The following is a 22,073-nucleotide window of genomic DNA, read 5'->3' as shown; positions in this document are numbered from 1 at the left end:
GACTTTTTCTTTTTACCATCTGGGTTGTCCAAATCCTGCAGGATGGTTTCTCCAGCGACCTCGGTGTCTTCTGAGGATTCTGGATCCGTGGAAGAACCTGATAGAGGTTCTCCTGAGAGATCCTCCTCTGAAGAAACCTCTTGATTTAATACTTTAACTTGGTTCTGTGAGTTTTCTTCCTTCTCTTGGGAAACTGTGATGGGTTGTTGTTGGAAACCTTCTTCCTCGGCTCTCAGAGTTTCGGCCAGCAGCAGATCGTCTCTCGCTCTTTGTAAATCATTTTTCACACAAATGAGCTCCTCCTGGTGTTTTTCTACTTGGTGTTGAAATGCAGTTACTTCGGTTTTCAAAACCGACTGTTTAGCTCCTGTACAAACGGTTAACATTCTCCAGCTCAGCCTTGGCACTCCTTTCCTTGTCTTGCAGGATTTTCTTCTCCGTTGTTGTGGTTTTTTGGAGGATGGCATATTCAGCTCTCAGCTTCTCTGAAGCTTCTTATCCTCCTCTGTTGCTCCAGGTGAGCTTTTCTCTCCTGCTCTACCTGATGCTGGTATGTCTCGATTTCTCCTGCCATTTTGTGGAGGAGCTCCTCCTTCTCAGCTCTCATATGGTCTAGAAGCTTCTTTCCTCCTCTGTTTGCTCAGTGAGCTTTTCTCTCCTGCTCTACCTGATGCTGGTATGTCTCGATTTCTCCTGCCATTTTGTGGATGGAGCTCCTCCTTCTCAGCTCTCATATGGTCTAGAAGCTTCTTATCCTCCTCTGTTTGCTCCAGGTGAGCTTTTCTCTCCTGCTCTACTGATGCTGGTATGTCTCAACCTCCTGCTGTAAATCCATAATGTCTCTTTCAAACCTACGTTTTATCTCCTCGTGCGAAATGTGAACCTGATCCAGTTTGTTCAGCATCTGCTTCTCTCTCTTTCTCAGTATTATAATCTCTCTAGCCATTTTTCGAAAGAGCTCCTCCTTCTCTGCTTTCAGCTTGTTGACTAGCTTCAGAGTCTCTTTCTCTTTTTCTTTGTTTGCGTCTTTCTCACGTTTCACCTCCTGCTTTACCAGAGAAATGTCTGCTTCATATTTACATCGCAGCTCCTTGTAGGAAGTCTTAAGTTGGTCCAGTTCTTCTTGGACAGCCTCGGTTTTCTTTCTCTCAGCCTGTATTCCAGCAACAAATGCTTCCCGGCTGAGGAGGTGGGCCACCTTTAAATCCTCAAACTCCTGCTGCAAGGTCTTCTCCTTCATGTTTTTCACGCTGTCGTAAAATTTGGATGCAATGTTTGCAGCGTAAAGTTCTCCTGGATCACTGGACATCTCTTGCCTCTCTTGTGTCTCTAGTCTCTCAAGTTCCCTCTTTGCCTCTTTGACCTCATTAATAAATCTCTCTCTGAGATCTTCCTGCTGTTTTAGCCGGAGTTCCATCTCTTCCAGCTCCGCCTCCAGGTCGGCCATGTTTTGATCGTCTTCTATCCTGGCTCTCTCCATTTCCAGACTGGAGGCCAGTCTGTGGGTTTCCTCATCTAAGATATCCAGATGTGCAGGAGCGAAGCTGCCTTGGGGGTCTTGCTGGACTCCCGTTCTCGCCTGGGGTCCCATCATTTTGTTGCAGTATTGCTGAAATAAGTGAAACATTTTCTCCTCAATACAATCACTAAAGTTGTCGATTGGTAAACTACCTGAAAGAGCTTTGCGCACGTCTGAACTGGTCAGTGATATTGCAAGCAATGAAAAATATGCAGAATTGTGTCGCATACAATTCTGCAGTTGATGACATCACAGACTGCATCGCCAGTGACATCACAGAGTCTTCCTTTGCTGGCGGTGTGACATCATTCCACCACCAAATATCTCACTATTTATTGTTGTTTACATTCAAAATAGTCCAGGATTCACTCGTTTTTATCCAAACTCATTTCTGTTTTGGGCCAGATCAAAAACCTGAATGTTCATAAAGGGCCTGTTGTGCCAGAACATATTGATGAAAACCAATTAAATTGTTAAAATATCAATAAATAGGTGTTTCAGCATCAATAAGTGTTTCTTAAAATAACATAATATTGAACATCTTTTCACACTAATCAGTTCATCCAGGATTGTTTTTGTGCTTTTCTGCAATCAACATCACAGATTTTGTGGCGCTAATTTAGAAATATCTGTAAGGAATTTTTTACAATATTTGCGCTAACATATGATGTTAAATGTGATCTTTTATTAATCGCTCTATCGGTCATGGACTATAACTTGTCATCAGGTCAGGCTGAGACAGCAGGCACTTGATCCAAAGTGTTTATGGTCAATTTTGAGAAAAACATGTTGATAAACTCAGAAAACATGTTGATAAACTCAGAAAACATGTTGATAAACTCAGAAAATATGTCGATAAACTCAGAAAACATGTTGATAAACTCAGAAAACATGTCGATAAACTCAGAAAACATGTTGATAAACTCAGAAAACATGTTGATAAACTCAGAAAATATGTCGATAAACTCAGAAAACATGTCGATAAACTCAGAAAACATGTCGATAAACTCAGAAAACATGTTGATAAACTCAGAAAAATGTTGATAAACTCAGAAAACATGTTGATAAACTCAGAAAACATGTTGATAAACTCAGAAAACATGTTGATAAACTCAGAAAAAATGTTGATAAACTCAGAAAACATGTTGATAAACTCAGAAAACATGTTGATAAACTCAGAAAACATGTGGGGATCTGTTGATTTTTGTGTGAATTTTGCGGTTATTTGTAAAAACTGGAGGGGCCCATTGCTATGATTTGGAGTCTAGAGGGCCACATAAAAAGCTATGGCGGGCCAGATTTGGCCCTCGGGCCTTGAGTTTGACACACGTGCCATACATGATAATCTATAGAACTTTTTTCAATATCTATACATTTTGAAGTTAATTTTGCTTGTTTAGTCAAACATTTATTTTCTTTTGTATTGTGGAAAAAGAGAGTGGGAAAGAAAATTTATAATAAATCGATAATAAATTTCAAGTTAAAATAAAAAATATTTTATTGACTCCCAAAGGGAAATTAAATAACAAATAACTTTTTAACATAAGTTTTAAGTTTACTTAGTTTGAAAGTTTTTTTTTTCCCTTCTTAGTAAATGTAATCAATGTTAATAAACAGCATTTTTCTCTGGTTATCTTTGATATTTAAGGTTTAAGTTCGCTGAATGTGTGTTGATTTATGGTTTCTGTTTGGATCAGACATTATGAACTCTTAATTAAAACCAAAATAACTGATTGCAAATATGACTCCAGAGAATTATACAACATTTTCTTGTTGTAAACCATAAGCAGATGGTAGAAATGTATTTTAAAACTAGAAAATTCCTGAAGAAATTTAACCGGGGCCTGCCAAAGTGTGCCCGTCGGTTTGGACCCAGCGTTCTGATGCTAGCAATTAGCATCAATGCTAAAGAAAGCTGCAATCATATGAGGAGAATCACAAGAATGTTTACTAACATGTACTTGCACCATTCAGTATGATAAAGTGAGTGTATCAGCTAAAATTAGCAAAAATGCTAATGTTAGCGTGATTGCTGTCACTAGCATGTGGGACATCACTAGGATGTTCTCTATAATGGACTTACTCTATTCAGTATACTAAACATGGCTAATAAGTCAAATAAATAGCTAATAGTTTATTTAAGCTAAAATGCTAATGCTAATGAACTGCCTTGCTGTGCAAGGCAGTTCCCTAACCTCAGAGAAAAAGATAATGCAGAATAATATTATTGCACCGCCTGCGGCGGTGCACTAACCTGGGGGGCATATTGAGGCTTTTATTTTGAAATTTGCAGTAAGCTTCATATTAAATGCCCACAGTATTCCATTGTGTAACAGTGCTTTGGATAAAAAAGTCACATAAAGCCAAAAAGACTAATTACATGATGTAAAAATGGACAAGGCTTTTATTTTGAAATTTTTGTTAAGCTTCATTTCAAAGGGCCCAACGAATCCCATGTCTAACAGTCATTGTGTTGAATCAGTTATATAATGCTCGAAAGAGCAGTTATGTGATGTAAAAATATTCAAGGCTTTTATTTTGAAATTTTTGTTGAACTTCATTTCAAAGGGCCAGACAAATCCCATGTATAACACTCAATGGATTAAATCAGTTATATAATGCTCAAAAGACTAATTACATGATGTAAAGCTTCTCAAGGCTTTTATTTTGAAATTTTTGTTAAGCTTCATTTCAAAGGGCCAAACTAATCCCATGTCTAATAGTCATTTGGTGAAATCAGTTATATAAAGCTCAAAGGAGCAAATACCTGATGTAAAAATTTTCAAGGCTTTTATTTTGAAATTTTCAGTGAGCTTAATTTTAAATTGCCACACTAAATCCATGTGTAACAATGGTTGGATAAAATCAGTTATAAAAAGCCCAAAACATAAGTAGTTCTAAAGGCCAGCTCAGTCCTCCTCTGTAATAACTGACAGTTCCACCATGTTGTAGTTCTGACATTAGAAGGGCATTAGAATGTTGTCTGTAATTGACTTACTGCACTCAGTATATTAAACATGGCTAATAAGTAAGAAAATAGCTAATAGCTTATTTAAGGTAAAAGGCAGTTCCCTAACCTGGGAGAAAAATATAATGCATGCTAACATTATTGCACCGCCTATGGCGGTGCATTGATCTGAGGGGGATATTGAGGCTTTTATTTTGAAAAAATACATAAGCTTCATATTAAATGACCACACTAATTAAAATGTCTAACAGTGTTTGGGTTAAATCCGTTATTTACTGGCCAAAACAGCCAATAGTTCTAAATGGCAGCTCAGCCCTCTGTTTTAGCTGAGTATTGATTAGAACTACAGTGATGCGTATTTGTAGTCCTAACCAGCAGCCAATCCCCTCCTGTGTTCCGTTGCTATGGTTATCAATCCTCTGCTAACTGTCATGTGTGTGTGACACACAGAGGTGGAAAAAGATTTCTATCTTTGTGAGACACCCCATTGGTTTATATGGAAAAAGCAGCCTGAACAACTCGTTGCCGTTCAGGAACCGTAATACATATTGGAAAAGCGTTTGAAGCATATGAGAGGGCTATTTGTCGTCTCCCATAGTACCGCAAGTCATATTTGTAGCTCACTCACAGTAATTGCAGTGATGAGACAAAAATGGTGTATGCAGAGCTCAGACATTTTTCAGAAATACATGGAAGTGAATCTGGGAGAGCGTCAGTTATCCTGGCGCATGATTTCGCTCTGAAGCACCTTGACAGAAAACCGTAAGCCCTAGAGAAATTTCGAAAACATTTTACCGGAGCAGGCATGCGTATCGATGTCATGACCGAGTTTGATACCAATTGGGCGATATTTGTGGGCGTGAGGGCGATTTCAAAATCATTTTGGGGTCAAAAATTCTCTTCATTTCTCACTCTAAAAAAGCGGCAGTTGGTGTCAGTTAGGCTCTGCGTTTCGGCAGTTGGAAATTTGGCTCGTTTGACGCTTTTTACGTCGCCATCGTAAGTCCGATTCCTTATAAAAATAATAGCTCCCTTCTCGGCATCGAGCCGCACGTTTTGATACCACTTTTGTGGGGGTGCACGCAGCGGTACGAGCCGCATTAACGGTGATGGAAGAAAAATAAATAAAGATATAAATAAAGATATAAAGAGACATTCTATTGGGTGTAGAATAATAGGTGCCTGCCATGCATGGAGGCATTGCTCTCCTTATGCATTGCTATGGGCAGGCCCCAATCACAAAAAAGACAAATTATTTTGAAAATATCTGTCACCAGACAACTTAAACTGCAAAAGTTTAAAAAAAAGGCGATATTATGAAGGTTATATTTTTACATATTCAACTCCAGATCATTCTGGTTCCTTTTAGTTTGACCATTTTTGATAGATATTGAAAAATAATATCAGCTACAATCATTTATTTTTCAACAGGAGACATCACCTAGACATATATTTTACTATGTTTAATCAAGCATGTTCTCAAAAGGTGCCGTTTGTAAAGTTACAGAATCAAAATTAAAAGCAAAAAGTTTATATTTAGCTTGTCATAAGAAGGAAAAATACACATTTTCTCAAAGTCACATTTTCACCACGTTATTCGTTCATATATTAAGATTACAGTACAAAACTAAGCTCAGGTAGCAAGCTAAATATTTACCACTAACCTAAATAATTAGCTCAATTTAATTAGTAAGCTAAATATTCACTAATATTTAGATCTCTCAATATTAGTAAGCTAACATTTAGCTTACTAATATTTACTAGCTAATTAGCTTACTATTAAGCTAGTAAGCTAAGTATTTAGCTTATCGGTGAAATATTTGTTCTGAGCTAAATATTAGCAGGTTAACAAGCTAAATATGTTTTTTTACAAACTGTTTAGTTTAACTAAATATTAGTAAGTTAGCCAGCTAAATATTAAGCTCCCAAACTTATAGTTAGCTCATATTAACAAGTTAGCAAGCTAAATATTTCGCTCCAAGCTAAAGTTTTAGCAAGTTGGCATGCTAAATATGTTGTTTACAAACTATTTAGCTAAATATTTAACAACCAAGCTATATATTTAATTTATGTTTAGCTCCAAGCTAAATATTAGCAAAATATTAGCACATTAGTGAGCTTATATGCTAATATTTAGGTAGGTTGTTTCTTACAAGCTATAAAGCTATTTAGCTTGTAAGCTCCGAACTAAATATTTAGTTCCAAACTAAATATTAAAATGTTAGCAAGCTAAAGATTTTGTTTGGGTCTAAATATCTAGTTAGTAAACTAAATATGTAACTTGCTAAATGAATATTTACTTTGAAACTGGGACATTTATAAGTGAATGAATAATATGGTGAGAATATGAAAAGAAAACCTATTTTTCCCGCTTATAACAGGCTAAATAATCCAAATTATTGCTGTTAATATTTGACTCACTTACTGTACAAACAGCATTCCATATATTTTAGGATAAAGTTTTGAACGGCTCAAACTGCATCCTCCCTTCATCCTCGTCACCTGGCCCCATGTTTACCCTGTGGGCAGGTAGGGTGGGACCTGGGAGCTGTAGTCCGGACAGAGTTTCTGGACCAGCCTGTAATCCGTGCTGTAGAACGACATGTAGACGCAGATGACCTGGAAAGGCTTGGAGCACATCCAGGTGATGTGGCTCTGGGTTTGTTCTTGGTCGCACGTCTTCGACGGGTCGTAGCTGCACAGCATCACCTTCTTGCTGCGTTCGGTTTTCTCGTAGTCCACCCTGCAGTTGAACGTCTTCGACTCCTTGGGGTGGACCACGCTCTGGCGCTCCAGGTCGAACTCCACCTCCTTCATGGGCGGGACCAGGCTGACCGACACGTTGCCAACACCCGTGGAGTTGTGACGGAAGTAGACGCCGAGAGAGCCGTTGCCGTGATCCACGATCTTCCCCATTATCAGCAAATTCAGCTTGACGGTTTTGATGTTGGAGTAAAAGTCGCCCCAGCTGAACAACCTCGACGGTTTGGAGAGTCCTTGAACGTTCGTGATGGGCTGAAGCTTAATTTTTACCGATGGGTTGGACTTGGACTTGGGGATTTCCCAAAGCCTCTGCTTCGATAGAGGAACCGAGGGATTGTTGAGGACTTTGGAGTTCTGGACAACAGTCCTGGACCGAAGGCCCCAGATTTTCTGGAGACGCTCCTCTTGGTCTCTGTGGGGTTGAGGTGATGATGAGTTCATGAAGGTGAAGTTGCTCTGAGTCTCAAGTTGACAGAGAACCAGCTAGATGGGAAATAATGAGAAAATACAAACAATGAGCCTCAGAGGAAGTTTCAAAGAGCATTACTAGATTCAAACTAGACTTTTTTAGCAACTTCTTTCAACCTACAGCGTCTACCAATTCTGATCTTTGTAGTTTTGGGTTTTACTTATAAATTTTGTTTGAATTTATAGTGGAAATCCAATTTTACAAAGATATTTTTACTTCCCTACCAACACCTGAATAAATGTTTCCAGAATACAGAGAAACCACACAGTTTTTGTAGCCGTGAGAAAACGTCTGACATTATTCTAGCCAGACATTTGAGCTCAGATTTGGTAAAGTTAATTTAAACTGGTTAATTATTGGCTAAAGACTTTAATGTTAATCCCAGAAGCTTAATATTAATCAACTTTTCAAGTATAGATACCACAAAATGCTAAGTTTTAAACAACTACTCATGATTTGTGCTCACAAATTCACAAAATCAGTATTTGTATCCAACCAGTTCTTTTTGACTGCCAGCAGAGGACACAAAAAAGTATTAAAGTAAGAGCAGCACTACTTCAACGGTTTTACTCAAGTAAAAGTAAAAAGTAGCCATCCAAGAAATGACTCAAGTAAGAGTGAGAAAGTGTTTGGTGAAAAGTTTACTCAAGTACTGAGTAACTGATCAAGTTATCAATCATTTAATATTTAAAAACTACATTATTAGACAGACAAAAATATAAAGTTAAGTGAAAATTTTGGTATTTTAAGGACCAAAATGACAATAATTCATATCAATAACAAAAAATAAAAACAGGGAAAAGAAACTTTTTCTACATCAGTTTTTTTCCAGTAAACAATTTATGAAACTTTAACAAAAACTGCAGGTCTGTGTCTGGTGAATTTCTGGTTAAAATATGTTTGTTTTTCATTCAGCAGGTAGAAAATACTGAAATTTTACTCATGTAGGAATAGAAATACTTCAAAATAAAATTACTCATGTAAAAGTCAAAAGTACAAGTGCATTGTTTCTGTATATTAATCAGCCTGAATTTGTAGTGAAGTTAAATAATTTGAAGTTGGATTTCCTTCATTTTCCACAGAGAAGCATTAATAATAATGAACTACACGGCAAAAACACAAAACCTTTCTAATCAATTTGTCTAGTTTCTAGTGCAAATGTCTTAGTACACTTTAAATAAAACAAAACTAAATTAGAAATAACTTTCAGAAAGATAGGAGCTTGTTTAAAGTCAATAATTCTTAAATATTGGTTAAAAATTACTAGTTCCACTGGCAGATTATTTCACTTATAACAAAATATTTTTCACATATTAAAAGTGAAATAATCTGTAGTAAAACTAGAACCTTTTCACCAAAATTAAGGAATTATTGACTTAAAACAAGCTCTTTATATATTGCTGAACAGTTACTTGTAAGTTGGTTTTGTCTTAATTCAAGTGTATTAAAATGTTTCCACTAGAAACGAGAGTAAAAATACTTGGTATGATTTGTATTTTTTGCAGTGTTCTGCACCTAGTTCTTGTTACTTAAATTTTATTAGTTGCTCAAGAGAAAATCAGTTAAAAAGTATCATTAAAGGCTCTAATTTACAACGATATTCATCGCAGCTTCTTTCAGCATATTCTCTTCTGAAAACACTACAAAAATTATTTGAAGCATAAATTAATAATCACATTTCTTTCCTTCTAGTTTGTAAAAAAAAAAAAAAAAAACCCAAAAACTTGCATTCTTGTTACTTTTAAGCATTTTATCCCCAGTTTGTTTCAATTTACTGCACAGGTTCCCTGCACAGCTGTTTAAATCTGTTAAATTAGACTTTTACTCACCAAATTAAAGCTTCCAGTCAGAAGGATCCAGCGGCAGGAGAACCTCTCCATCGTTCCACATCTACCTGAGCCTCATTCAGGACGAGCCACGCGTAACGTGATCACCTCTGGAGCAGGAAGCGCCGGTAAGCTGCTGCCTCTCACTGAGAGAACCTCTTGGATCTGGACGGTTTGCTCCGTCTTCCTCACCTCCCCCTCTTCATCGCTCACACACACTTTTCTTTCTTGAAATCCCCCAAAACACACAAAGTTTACTGTTCACCTCTGTTTCAGCCGAGTACTTCATCCACCGTGTTTGTAATGAATTAGTCGATTAAAAACAGATTTTATTTGCATCTTAAATGAAGAGGAGGCCGATCAGATGTGGTGAAATTCTGCCATCTTGTGGCCAACAGAAAGAATGCAATCTGAGCTCGAAGAAAACATATTAAAAGTATGAAATTAGTCAATTATTTAATTAAAAATACACAGCTTCATTTGTTGCCATGCTCAGGAATGAATTAACTTGCAATATTTCAATAAAACAATCAATGCAGTCAGATTTTTGTATTTATTTTTCATGTACTTTATACAATGATATAAACTAAAGAGGGTTTGTGGCTGTCGCAGCAAATACTAGTACTACTAAGTATTTTTGGTTTATTTTACTGTGCAAATATCTTAATGTACGTGAAATAAAAGGAAAACTAGCTTAAAGTAACTTGGAAGGAGCTGGTTTTAAGTCAATAATTTATTAATATTGATGTAAAAGTTTTGCTGTCAGATTATTTCACTAAAACATGGTGAAATTATAAGTTATAAGTGAAACTAGCACTTTTTAATCAATATTAAAACAAGAGTCAGAACTCTGGGTTTTTTGTTGGTTCTGCTTCTCATTTTATTTAGCTTCATGTTTTAGTTCACTTTAGTTTAGCTTTTCATGGTCCTTTTGATATTATTATTATTTGAGGTATTTAGTGAAATAAGAATTGTCTTATTGTTTTCCTTATTTTCAGTCCTTTATAATGTTTCTAGGTTTATTCTTTAGTTCTGTCCTTGTTTGTCTGAGTCCATGTCCAGCCTCCTTTAATGATTATAGTTTAATTTTATTTTATCCTTCTAGTTATTTCAGCCTCCCTGCAGTGTTTCTAGTAATGTTTGTTTCTTCATTTCATCACCGTAGGTTCAGTTATTCTTCCATGTCTGAGTCTATGTACAATATATCTTCCTTTAGTAATTCTAGTTAATTTATTTCTTTGTTTAGATCTTCTAGTTTCTCTAGCTCTATGTTCCTTAGTTCTTACTGTTGTTGGATCGGCCTTGTTTCTATTTAGGGTCGTTATGGTTTCCCTCATGTCTTTCTCTCCTATTCATCAGGTTTTTCTTACTCTTAGTTTTTTTTGCATTAGTTGTATTTTTCAGTTCCCTGTTTCCTCCCTTTGTGTTCCCAGCAGATCTTAGGTTCCCTCTGCCACCTTCTCTCCGCCCCTCAGCTCCTGTGCCAGTTACTCACAGCTGAAATCACTCTTCCCATCTAGCTCTGCCATTGTTCCATTTACTGCCTCCCAGTATTTAAGCTCCTCCATCCCAGTCACAACTCGCCAGTCCGTCTCGTCACCCTGATGGTCACTGCCCATGTTTCCCTCCCTGGATTACCTGTTGTTCCCTCGTGTTTCCAGTTTGTTTTGTTTTTGGATTTTGTGTTGGTTCATTTTTTTCATTAAAACATCCATTTATTTCTACTGCCTGCTGCGTTTGGGTCCAACACCTCACCATGACAACAAGCTCATATATCTGGCTTAAAATTCATTTTTAAATTAGTTTTTTTATTTCAAGTGTATTAAGATATTTGCATTAGAAACTGCACCAAAAATACTGTGTAAAATTTTGTATTTTTGAAGTAAATCCTACAAAAACAAGCCCAAACCATCACTCCTCCACTGCCGTACATCACAGTGAGTGAGGATTTGTAAAATGTCTCCATCTTGATCTCATGGCCGCGTTCCAAAACTGTTTTTGTTTGTTTTGGTGCAGATTTGCAAACCAAAGCAGCGCTGCTGCATTCCTTTCAGAGTGAGGAACCGTTTTCCTGACAGCCCTTCCCAACACGTCGTACTTGTTTAGTTTATTTTTGATTCTCCTGACGTGAACTTTAAACACCGCAGGCCTTTACGGTCACTGATGGAGCTCCTGCACTGCAAAAACACAACACCTTATTCTAATAAGTAGTTTTTAGTGCAAATATCTTAATACACTTGAAATAAGAGAAAACTAACTTACACAGGTGCTGAGGGCAAAACATCCACGTACTGTTTTAAAAGAAGCCTTAAGACATTTTTTTTTAGCAAAACGTTTGGTTTATTTTCTGAGATGTTGGTTTTAATCTCATTTATTGATTTATTTTTCTCCGCTAAAATTGCTTGTTTTGTTTTGGGGTTTTTTGCCCTTTGAGATTTAAAGATATAAAGGGCATTATAAATCAAATTTGTAATACTAATAATAACTATTATCTATTATTAGTTTCTTATCAGCAGATGCTTCTGCAACCGAGATTCCCTCCTCGGGATTCCCCCGGAGGAGCTAGAAGAAGTGGCTGGGGAGAGGGAAGTCTGGGCCTCCCTTCTGAAGCTGCTACCCCCGCGACCCGACCTCGGATAAGCGGAAGAAGATGGATGGATGGATGGATGGATCAGCAGATGTAGCAGCTACATAGTACTAAGTCAATAATTCTTTGATATTGATGAAAAATTACTAGTTTCACTGGCAGATTATTTCACTAAAAACTTGGGGAAAATGTTTTTAGTGAAATAATCTGCCAGTGAAACTAGAATTTGGTTGCTAGGTAACAGGCTGGGCTTGGCAGGTGTTGCTAGGTAACGGCTAAGCGGCAGTTGAGTCCAGTGGAACTAATAATACGTTCTCATCAATAATGAATTATTTACTTAAAACAAGCTCCTATATTTTGCTGAAAAGTTATTTTTAAGTTACTAAGATATTTGCACCATAAACTAGGCAAAGCTCCTTGGTAAAATGTTGTGTTTTTTCAATGCAATCTTGTTTAAAAGAAGCAACAAGACACTGTTGTTTCTGAGTTTAACAGTGGAGACCAGAGTTTGATTCCAGGAAATGAAATCATGAAGCAGTTTGTTCAGAGAAGAAAACAAAGAAACATCAGCTGTTCATTATTCCAGTTCTAAATAATCTAATAATCCTCCAGATTAACCTTCCAACAGAAGAAAGATGAAACTTTCAACTGAAATCAGAAGTGAACATGTTTTCTAACATCGGAGAGCAAAAACTAGCAGGAAAATTCCTAAAGTCAAAGTTCAAGAAGGAAAAAATCAAACTTGAAATTTGTTCAAATGATCCAAAGAGTCGATAAAGAGAATCTGAACAACAAACTGAGACTCAACTGAACCACAGCAGAACCAGACTGGTACCACACCTGCACAGAGATGTGAGGGAACAGAACTGGACTTTTACCTGACTTGAATAACTCAAAGTCAAGGTGTGATAAATGTTGTATAATTGATTATGTGGTAAACATAATCAGTTATGTCTACCATCTGGTTTGTAGTTTCTTCTTTCAGAACAGCAGAACCAGGAAGTGGAAGGTCTGCAGTGAAACAACAATTGTTGCCACGCTTACATTCACTCTTCTTATGATCAAAAGATACGATTTTCTTTATATATCAGCAGTAAACACTTGAAAGAACATCTTTTCAAAATATTTTATTTATATTTGTTTATTTAAATATTTTACTGACTTCCTCTTGTACAGGATTGTGACAAACATTTATGTCCAGCGTCACACACAGGAAGTAAAGAGGTCTGGTCATGTGACCTTTCACCCTGGATACATGAAATTGATATTGCTTAGAGAAGACACACTATTATTTTATTTTAAAACATTAAGCAGCTGCCAAAAGTCAAAATAATTCGTTTAAAGCTTCTAGAAGTTAGAAAAAATGTCTGGCAACAATTTTTGCCGGTGGGATTAAAATTCAGTAATAATTTGATTTATTTAACTGTCATAAGAGACAAAAGTGGTTTCAGAATGTCAAGTTATATTTTCACCGTGTTATTCATCCATTTATTAATACCACAGTTTCAGAGAAAACATTTCAGTTGGAGACTAAATATTCATCTTCATTCTAAATGTTTCCCAGCAGACTGACTAAAGACATGTCTCCCTCTTCCTCGTCTATCAGACCTTCTCTGCTCCTGCAGCAGGTTCCTCCATACCTGAGAGCTTCCAGTCTCCAGTGTGGATCCTTCAGTCCAGCCGACAGCAGCTTCACTCCTGAGTCTCCTGGATGATTGTAGCTCAGGTCCAACTCTTTCAGATGGGAGGGGTTGGAGGTCAGAGCTGAGGCCAGAGAAGCACAGCCTTCCTCTGAGACCAAACAGCCTGATAAGCTGCAGACACACAATTCATCACATGATGAGAACATGAGAACATTGAGGTAGAACCCAAGGTCTGAACTGATCATTTTCACGAGAGAAAAACACTCAAGATTCACCTGTTAATAACATACAATAGTAATAAAGCTGTATTTCATTCTGTAGACAGTAAAAATCAACATTTATCATTTGTAGAAGGGACGAGAAAGTCTAACAACTGGTTGGAGGAAGAATCTGCAATGATGCTTCTTTGTACACTGAGGATGCAGCAATCGGTCAAGTGTCCACTAACAGTTAAAGCCTGATCCCCACCTTTCTACATTCCTCTCTTCCTGGTTCTTTCAGCCTGGAGTCAATGAAAACCAGCTGAGTTTATGTGTCAAGACTTAGCATGATTAGCCTCATCACAGTCAGACATTTTTATTTTAATAATCTACTATTGAAATAACATTTGCATCATCTATAGCAGCAGTTAATGGACAGAAATATGGCTTCACTAGGATTCAAAACATTTTACCTGAGTTTCCAGGTTGCAGTTTGGACTCTTCAGTCCAGCAGAGAGAAGTTTCACTCCTGAATCCTGCAGGTTGTTGTTACTCAGGTCCAGTTCTCTGAGACTGGAGGACTGGGAGCTGAGAACTGAGGACAGAGCTTCACAGCTTCTCTCTGAGAGGTTACAGCCTCTCAGTCTGAGGAGAGAGTGAAAAAACTCTGTTACTAGGCAATTCTTCAAAATTGTTTTCCAAACAACAAATATTTTTGTTTAGTAATCTATCAATTATTCTTATGATTAATCGAGTAATTGGATAAAAAAATGATAAAATAAATGAATGCTGCAAGCGGCGTCGTGCAGCCCTCGCAGCTCAGCACCGCTCCGGCCTATTGGCCACCGCGGGGTGCCGGCACTGCCACCCGCCAGCCACTGTAGACCCTCTGGCACAGTTCCCGCACCCGTCCACCAGGCGATATGCACCTACGCATTCGGCAGTGCTCTCCGACGACGCACAAAAAATCTGGCAAATTGGGTGATGATATATAGCTGTTGCTATGAAAATTGAGCCCAGTGTTGCTGCGGCGCTAAAACAGCGAAGGGAAAAGGGCTAACGTACGGCTAATTCAATTAGTTTTAAAGTTTAACAATAAAGCTGCACATGTGTTTGGGGTTTCTTCAAATCTTTGGGGGCAATTTGCAGTGACCAACTGACCTGACCGACATGTTTTAGGAGATGTGGGGGGAACCGGAGCACCCGGAGAAAACCCACGCAAACACGGGGAGAACATGCAAACTCCACACAGATGGTGTCTGTGAAGACGCAGCGCTAACCGCTGCACCACCGTGCTGCCCACGTTTTTTCCAATTGGGTTGGGAAGGGATCTATTTTCTAGTTTGTCAATGGGGGGAAAACCTTTATAAATTTGGTCTTGATCCTTCTCTAAATATCAAAATCAAGAACTTTAGACACGTTCTTGTTGGTCTTCACTTGTTTGTTTCTTTTTTGGCTTCTTCCATCCCAGAGTGTTTCGTACCTTCTTCCAAAATGAATTTTTAGACTTTTTCTTTTTACCATCTGGATTGTCCAAATCCTGCAGGATGGTTTCTCCAGCGACCTCGGTGTCTTCTGAGGATTCTGGATCCGTGGAAGAACCTGATAGAGGTTCTCCTGAGAGATCCTCCTCTGAAGAAACCTCTTGATTTAATACTTTAACTTGGTTCTGTGAGTTTTCTTCCTTCTCTTGGGAAACTGTGATGGGTTGTTGTTGGAAACCTTCTTCCTCGGCTCTCAGAGTTTCGGCCAGCAGCAGATCGTCTCTCGCTCTTTGTAAATCATTTTTCACACAAATGAGCTCCTCCTGGTGTTTTTCTACTTGGTGTTTAAATGCAGTTACTTCGGTTTCAAACCGACTGTTTAGCTCCATGTACAAACCGCTAACATTCTCCAGCTCAGCCTTGGCACTCCTTTCCTTGTCTTGCAGGATTTTCTTCTCCGTTGTTGTGGTTTTTTGGAGGATGGCATATTCAGCTCTCAGCTTCTCTAGAAGCTTCTTATCCTCCTCTGTTTGCTCCAGGTGAGCTTTTCTCTCCTGCTCTACCTGATGCTGGTATGTCTCGATTTCTCCTGACATTTTGTGGAGGAGCTCCTCCTTCTCAGCTCTCATATGGTCTAGAAGCTTCTTATCCTCCTCTGTTTGCTCCAGGTGAGCTTTTCTCTCCTGCTCTACCTGCTGCTGGTATGTCTCAACCTCCTGCTGTAAATCCATAATGTCTCTTTCAAACTTACGTTTTATCTCCTCGTGCGAAATGTGAACCTGATCCAGTTTGTTCAGCATCTGCTTCTCTCTCTTTCTCAGTATTATGATTTCTCTAGCCATTTTTCGAAAGAGCTCCTCCTTCTCTGCTTTCAGCTTGTTGACTAGCTTCAGAGTCTCTTTCTCTTTTTCTTTGTTTGCGTCTTTCTCACGTTTCACCTCCTGCTTTACCAGAGAAATGTCTGCTTCATATTTACATCGCAGCTCCTTGTAGGAAGTCTTAAGTTGGTCCAGTTCTTCTTGGACAGCCTCGGTTTTCTTTCTCTCAGCCTGTATTCCAGCAACAAATGCTTCCCGGCTGAGGAGGTGGGCCACCTTTAAATCCTCAAACTCCTGCTGCAAGGTCTTCTCCTTCATGTTTTTCACGCTGTCGTAAAATTTGGATGCAATGTTTGCAGCGTAAAGTTCTCCTGGATCACTGGACATCTCTTGCCTCTCTTGTGTCTCTAGTCTCTCAAGTTCCCTCTTTGCCTCTTTGACCTCATTAATAAATCTCTCTCTGAGATCTTCCTGCTGTTTTAGCCGGAGTTCCATCTCTTCCAGCTCCGCCTCCAGGTCGGCCATGTTTTGATCGTCTTCTATCCTGGCTCTCTCCATTTCCAGACTGGAGGCCAGTCTGTGGGTTTCCTCATCTAAGATATCCAGATGTGCAGGAGCGAAGCTGCCTTGGGGGTCTTGCTGGACTCCCGTTCTCGCCTGGGGTCCCATCATTTTGTTGCAGTATTGCTGAAATAAGTGAAACATTTTCTCCTCAATACAATCACTAAAGTTGTCGATTGGTAAACTACCTGAAAGAGCTTTGCGCACGTCTGAACTGGTCAGTGATATTGCAAGCAATGAAAAATATGCAGAATTGTGTCGCATACAATTCTGCAGTTGATGACATCACAGACTGCATCGCCAGTGACATCACAGAGTCTTCCTTTGCTGGCGGTGTGACATCATTCCACCACCAAATATCTCACTATTTATTGTTGTTTACATTCAAAATAGTCCAGGATTCACTCGTTTTTATCCAAACTCATTTCTGTTTTGGGCCAGATCAAAAACCTGAATGTTCATAAAGGGCCTGTTGTGCCAGAACATATTGATGAAAACCAATTAAATTGTTAAAATATCAATAAATAGGTGTTTCAGCATCAATAAGTGTTTCTTAAAATAACATAATATTGAACATCTTTTCACACTAATCAGTTCATCCAGGATTGTTTTTGTGCTTTTCTGCAATCAACATCACAGATTTTGTGGCGCTAATTTAGAAATATCTGTAAGGAATTTTTTACAATATTTGCGCTAACATATGATGTTAAATGTGATCTTTTATTAATCGCTCTATCGGTCATGGACTATAACTTGTCATCAGGTCAGGCTGAGACAGCAGGCACTTGATCCAAAGTGTTTATGGTCAATTTTGAGAAAAACATGTTGATAAACTCAGAAAACATGTTGATAAACTATGGAAGTAAATATGTGCCATCAGAATTTGAATAAAAAATGCCTCTGAAATTTGAATGTTGTATATTAGTGCTTACCTTTTCAGTGTTAAAATAAATTCAGAATATATTTTTAACCTAAAAAAAATTCAGTGTCATTATTTGTACATGGTTGCAATTTTCATTTATTAAAAAAATTCACATTCCTATTTCAAAGTGATCAAATTTTCAATATACATATTTTTCACAGTTTAAATTTTCACAGTTAAAAAATTCAGCATATAAAAAAATTCAACTTTTCAAAATTCAAATGCAATATTTTCAGTGTCCTCCAATTCACCTTGCTCAAATTCGCTGTCTCAAATTCAACGTCTAAAAATTCGCTGTAAACATGGCAAGGTTACTTCAGGTCACAGACATTAGCAATGGATGTCAGATTCCAGGACCCAGATAATCACGTGACGCAACTGTCATATTGAAGAAATACCAGCGTCACCGAGGCTGGCGACCATGGAGGCGTAATGCTTTCATATTTCTGTAGTATGTTTTATTTTGCGCATGAAGTTTGATACATTATCTTAAAGCTTGATTTAAAACACGGTTTTGGGCCGTTGTTAATCTTACACCATGTAGTGCTGGCATATTACTTCTCGCTACCTCCTAGTTCCCCCAGTCCCTCCCCGCTCTCCCACACCCAATTTTCCCCGTTTTATTTCAAAAAGAAATACCACTTGCGCCAAGTCTAGAATCTTGAAAGAGAACTGATGGGTGGCGACTTTCTGGGTTGTTTGATGTTGTCTTAGGTGAGACTGAGACAGGCAGTCTTAGTAAAGTCGTAATTTTTCAGGAGATGCTACCGCTAATGTACTAAGCTAATATGGCTGCCTTGTATGCTTCAAGGAGGGGCTGTGAACACTACCGACATTAATTATAACCACAACCCCATTCTGTTCAGCTACTGTATTGTTCAGGTGACTTCATTTATGAATTAATTAAGAAATTAAACATCATCCAAAATACTGCTTCTCTTATCTGACAAATGTTGATATACAATATTAATTTACATTCTTTTTACTTTGCGGTATAAAACCTCGTTCTGTTACCTAGCAACACTATAAACAACTCCCTTTGTTTTTTCTAGTGATTTTAACTCATTTTGAAGAAAAATATATGCTTGTAAGTATATCCTTTAACTTATTTTAGATTAAATATCATAATTTAATTTATATTACTGTGATTTCTCAATACTGACCTACTGATTTCAAAATACTTTTTTATTTTACTGACAATTTTTTTGACATGTTTCTTTTCTCTCTCTTTTCAAGGAACTTTTGCTGGATCATATTTTTGATAGACTCCGTGATCGTTCGGAGCATGTCCTTGAACGTATGCCCCTGGATCTGGATTTCCAGGACTTTATCTGCACTCAAGAACTAGTTTTTTTAAATGCCATGTCTTGTCAGATAGATGTTCCTTCAAATATTTTGGATGCGTCGGCTCATTTGCACAGACTAATTAATTTAGAAAAACAAAGTGAAGAACAACAAACAACTGTTGTGCATATTGAGTAAGGACCAGCTGGGCGACAACGGATGGTCGTATCCTCAGACTACCTTTGCAGTCTTTTAGAACTCCATCTCCCTGTCCCATGCCTCACCAAATTCTTGGGTATATCTAGTCAGACTGTATATCGACGGATGGCAGAATCTGGTCTTTCAGTGAGGGCATTATACACCACCATGTCAGATGATGACTTAGACCAATGTGTGAGAGACATTAAATCCAGGCAGCCTCACTCTGGGTACCCAGGGCCGGATTTAGGAGGATGGGGGCCCCTGGGCTAGAGTCAAAAAAATATATATATATATATTTGTATGTGTTTGTTTTGTTTTAGAGGATGAGCAGAAAATGACCGAACAGTAAGTTTTGACAACTTACAACTTTAATAAGCCAGTTGTCACAAACTACAAACAACTCTGAACTCTTTTCTAGAAAGACTAAACCACATGTTGGGGTTGAAACTAGAATATGATGCTTGCATCACAAAATAAAATCACTGAATAGTTATTGTTGCCTGGAGTTCAACACAAACTGTAAAACAGATTGAGTGCAAGAAAGTGCAATGCTCAAATATACTTTTACAAAGCAAAGTGAGTAAAACAATATTTATACAAATATCCCCAGCATTTACAAGTCCATATAAGTACAAGTGGAATATATCAAAACTCAAACTTTTTCTTTGGTTTTAAAGTTCTTGATAAATAGTGGAGGAAATAAATGTCAAAAAAGTGCTTCTCTGCCAGTCAGACAGAACATGGATTTAAACAATATCTTCTGGAAAAAAGAGATCAGGCATACTGTAGTTTTCAGAAAATATCCTGACCCAGGTAAGTCCAAAGTGCTGCCCTCTGAAGGATGTTTTACAGCCCCCGGTTCTCAATAAAAGCAGAGGTGGGTGCAAATGAACAATTTTCATCTTCTAGATCAAGGTTTTTACAGAGAACATCTTGAAAAATATGAAGAACAAAATACAGATTTCCATTTATTAATGACACTTTTGCATTCAACTTCTTTGTAGGAACTCGAACCACAAACACGACCTACATTTACTCAAACGCAAACCAAATAAGACAATACTCAACCCTGAAAAGTTTGAAACTTTGAGCCTGTCTTATAATGCAGACATGCACAATCTTTGTTATGTATCTACAATCATTTAAATTTTTACTTTAATTTAGCAGATAAACTTTAAAAAAGACCAAGTTTGTTTTCAAATTATTTTGCATTTAAAGTGAGATGTGACGCTTTTGATGCTTGTATACCCGGTTCTGATGCTTGAAAGCCAACATTCATATTTTGACAGCTCTCCGGTCCTCGCTCAGCCCAGTAAGCTCGCACGGACTCGTCAATTTCCCCCCAATGCGCCGGATCGGTACTGTACGGATCCACAGTCGTCTTTCCATCTGCGGAAGAAGATCCCGCTTCCACCGACTCTGACTCCACAGACGCCAGTCCAGCCACCGACTCAGTCACAGTTAAAGGTTCTGGCGGGATCTTAGTGCCGGTGTTAGCATAGCTAAGGGTTTGAGGAGCGGGGAATAATGATGTTTCTGCTCCATCTCCGCTAACAGGTTTAAAAAAGCCTGTCAGTTTAGGCATTTTGTTTGTCGCCTCTTTGGCGCGATGCTCTTTTTCTTTTCTCTTCCTTCTTTTCTGCGCTCCGCTGTCATATTTTCTGTTGTCCGCCATTGTAAAATAATATTCCCTTGACGCTCCTCCTCCCCAATGCGTAAGATGCGTCAAAAGTGGACCAATAACAAGCAAGCATTCAAGATGGACGTTTGCCAGAACAAATTGGAACATTTTTCATCGGTGCTGTCAAAATCATCGTAGTCATTGATTAAATTCTGACGCTATCCATTCAGTGCTACAATCGAAAGCCAACTTCAGCTTCGATCCCGAATCAGTTAGGATCGCCGCCACAGCTAGAGGATCGGACTGACGTTTCCTTCTGTGCAGTCCCGTTCTGTTTAGGATCCTGCTCAGAGTGTGCATGCTATTATTGGTTTCAACCACAGTGCAAAGCAGCATCTGTATCTCCGTGTTTTAGACTAAACATGAAGGGAAACTTGACCAAGTCCTGTTAGCCACAGTACTAGCCTGGCATAATACCACCACTTCCTGGACATAAAATTATCACGTTTATACAAGATGCGTATCATGTTTTAACAAGATAACTATCACGTTTTAATAAGATACGTATGACGTTATAACGTGATAGCGCTCAATTTTTTTCCACTGGATAATAGCAATAAGCTTCCGTACCAGTTTCAAAATTCACCATTTATGAAATGTAAAGCAAAATGCTGATCATGTTACCACAAAGGTGAATTTTAGTGTCTTTATTGTAGACATGTTTAAGAACTAAAATGTTCTAAATTTGTAATTTGATTGTTTTTTCTTTACTCAAAAGGAACCTAGTAGGTACATTTGTACATTGTTCTAGGACTTTAAATTTCTTGCATTATAAGAATCAGAAAAAGTTTTGTTTGTCTTATGTAACTTATTTTCTAATACCAGCATATATGAACTCATCTAAGTACATTCAATAAAATTTTGCATAAAAAACAATTTCAGTTTCATATTTAAAACTGCCTGTACAAACAGTACTAACTCAGAGAAATTAAATACCTACTCTGAACATTGTGTCATTCTAGTTCCTCTAGTTTTGAATTTGACAAAACTAGAGGAACTAGAGTAACACGTTACTCTAATGAGTAATGCATATGATTACAATGTATCATATGTATTACATACATTCATATGTATTGAATTCATATTCAATACATATCAATAAGTTCGTATGAATACGTTCATATGAATTCAATACATTCATATGTAT

The 22,073-nt window shown here is 37.8% G+C and overlaps 2 protein-coding genes across 3 annotated transcripts in view; one reads left to right on the top strand and one right to left on the bottom strand.

Annotated features, from left to right (window-relative positions):
* Positions 1-22,073, top strand: part of LOC114159909 (gap junction gamma-1 protein-like) — a 118,239-nt gene that overhangs the window by 75,194 nt on the left and 20,972 nt on the right. The window lies entirely within an intron of this gene.
* Positions 5,730-13,822, bottom strand: LOC114159912 (neurexophilin-1-like). Its single transcript, XM_028042174.1, has 3 exons — positions 13,773-13,822; positions 9,549-9,772; positions 5,730-7,733 (listed from the first exon to the last, which is right to left on the bottom strand). Exons 2-3 carry the CDS (start codon positions 9,597-9,599, stop codon positions 7,002-7,004), a joined length of 783 nt encoding a protein of 260 aa, XP_027897975.1. The 5' UTR covers positions 9,600-9,772; positions 13,773-13,822; the 3' UTR covers positions 5,730-7,001.

This window comes from Xiphophorus couchianus, chromosome 16, assembly GCF_001444195.1.
Source record: "Xiphophorus couchianus chromosome 16, X_couchianus-1.0, whole genome shotgun sequence".
In the NCBI taxonomy this organism is placed as follows: Eukaryota; Metazoa; Chordata; class Actinopteri; order Cyprinodontiformes; family Poeciliidae; genus Xiphophorus; species Xiphophorus couchianus.
The sequence above is the reverse complement of the archived record's forward strand: the minus strand, read 5'-3'. Positions and strand labels throughout refer to the sequence as shown.

Bases quoted from the DNA above. Each gene is read 5' to 3' on its own strand.
- LOC114159912 (XM_028042174.1), bottom strand. From the start codon at position 9,599: ATGGAGAGGTTCTCCTGCCGCTGGATCCTTCTGACTGGAAGCTTTAAT. The intron at 7,734-9,548 runs GTGAGTAAAAGT...TTTCCCATCTAG, and splicing joins TGACTGGAAGCTTTAATTTG to CTGGTTCTCTGTCAACTTGA.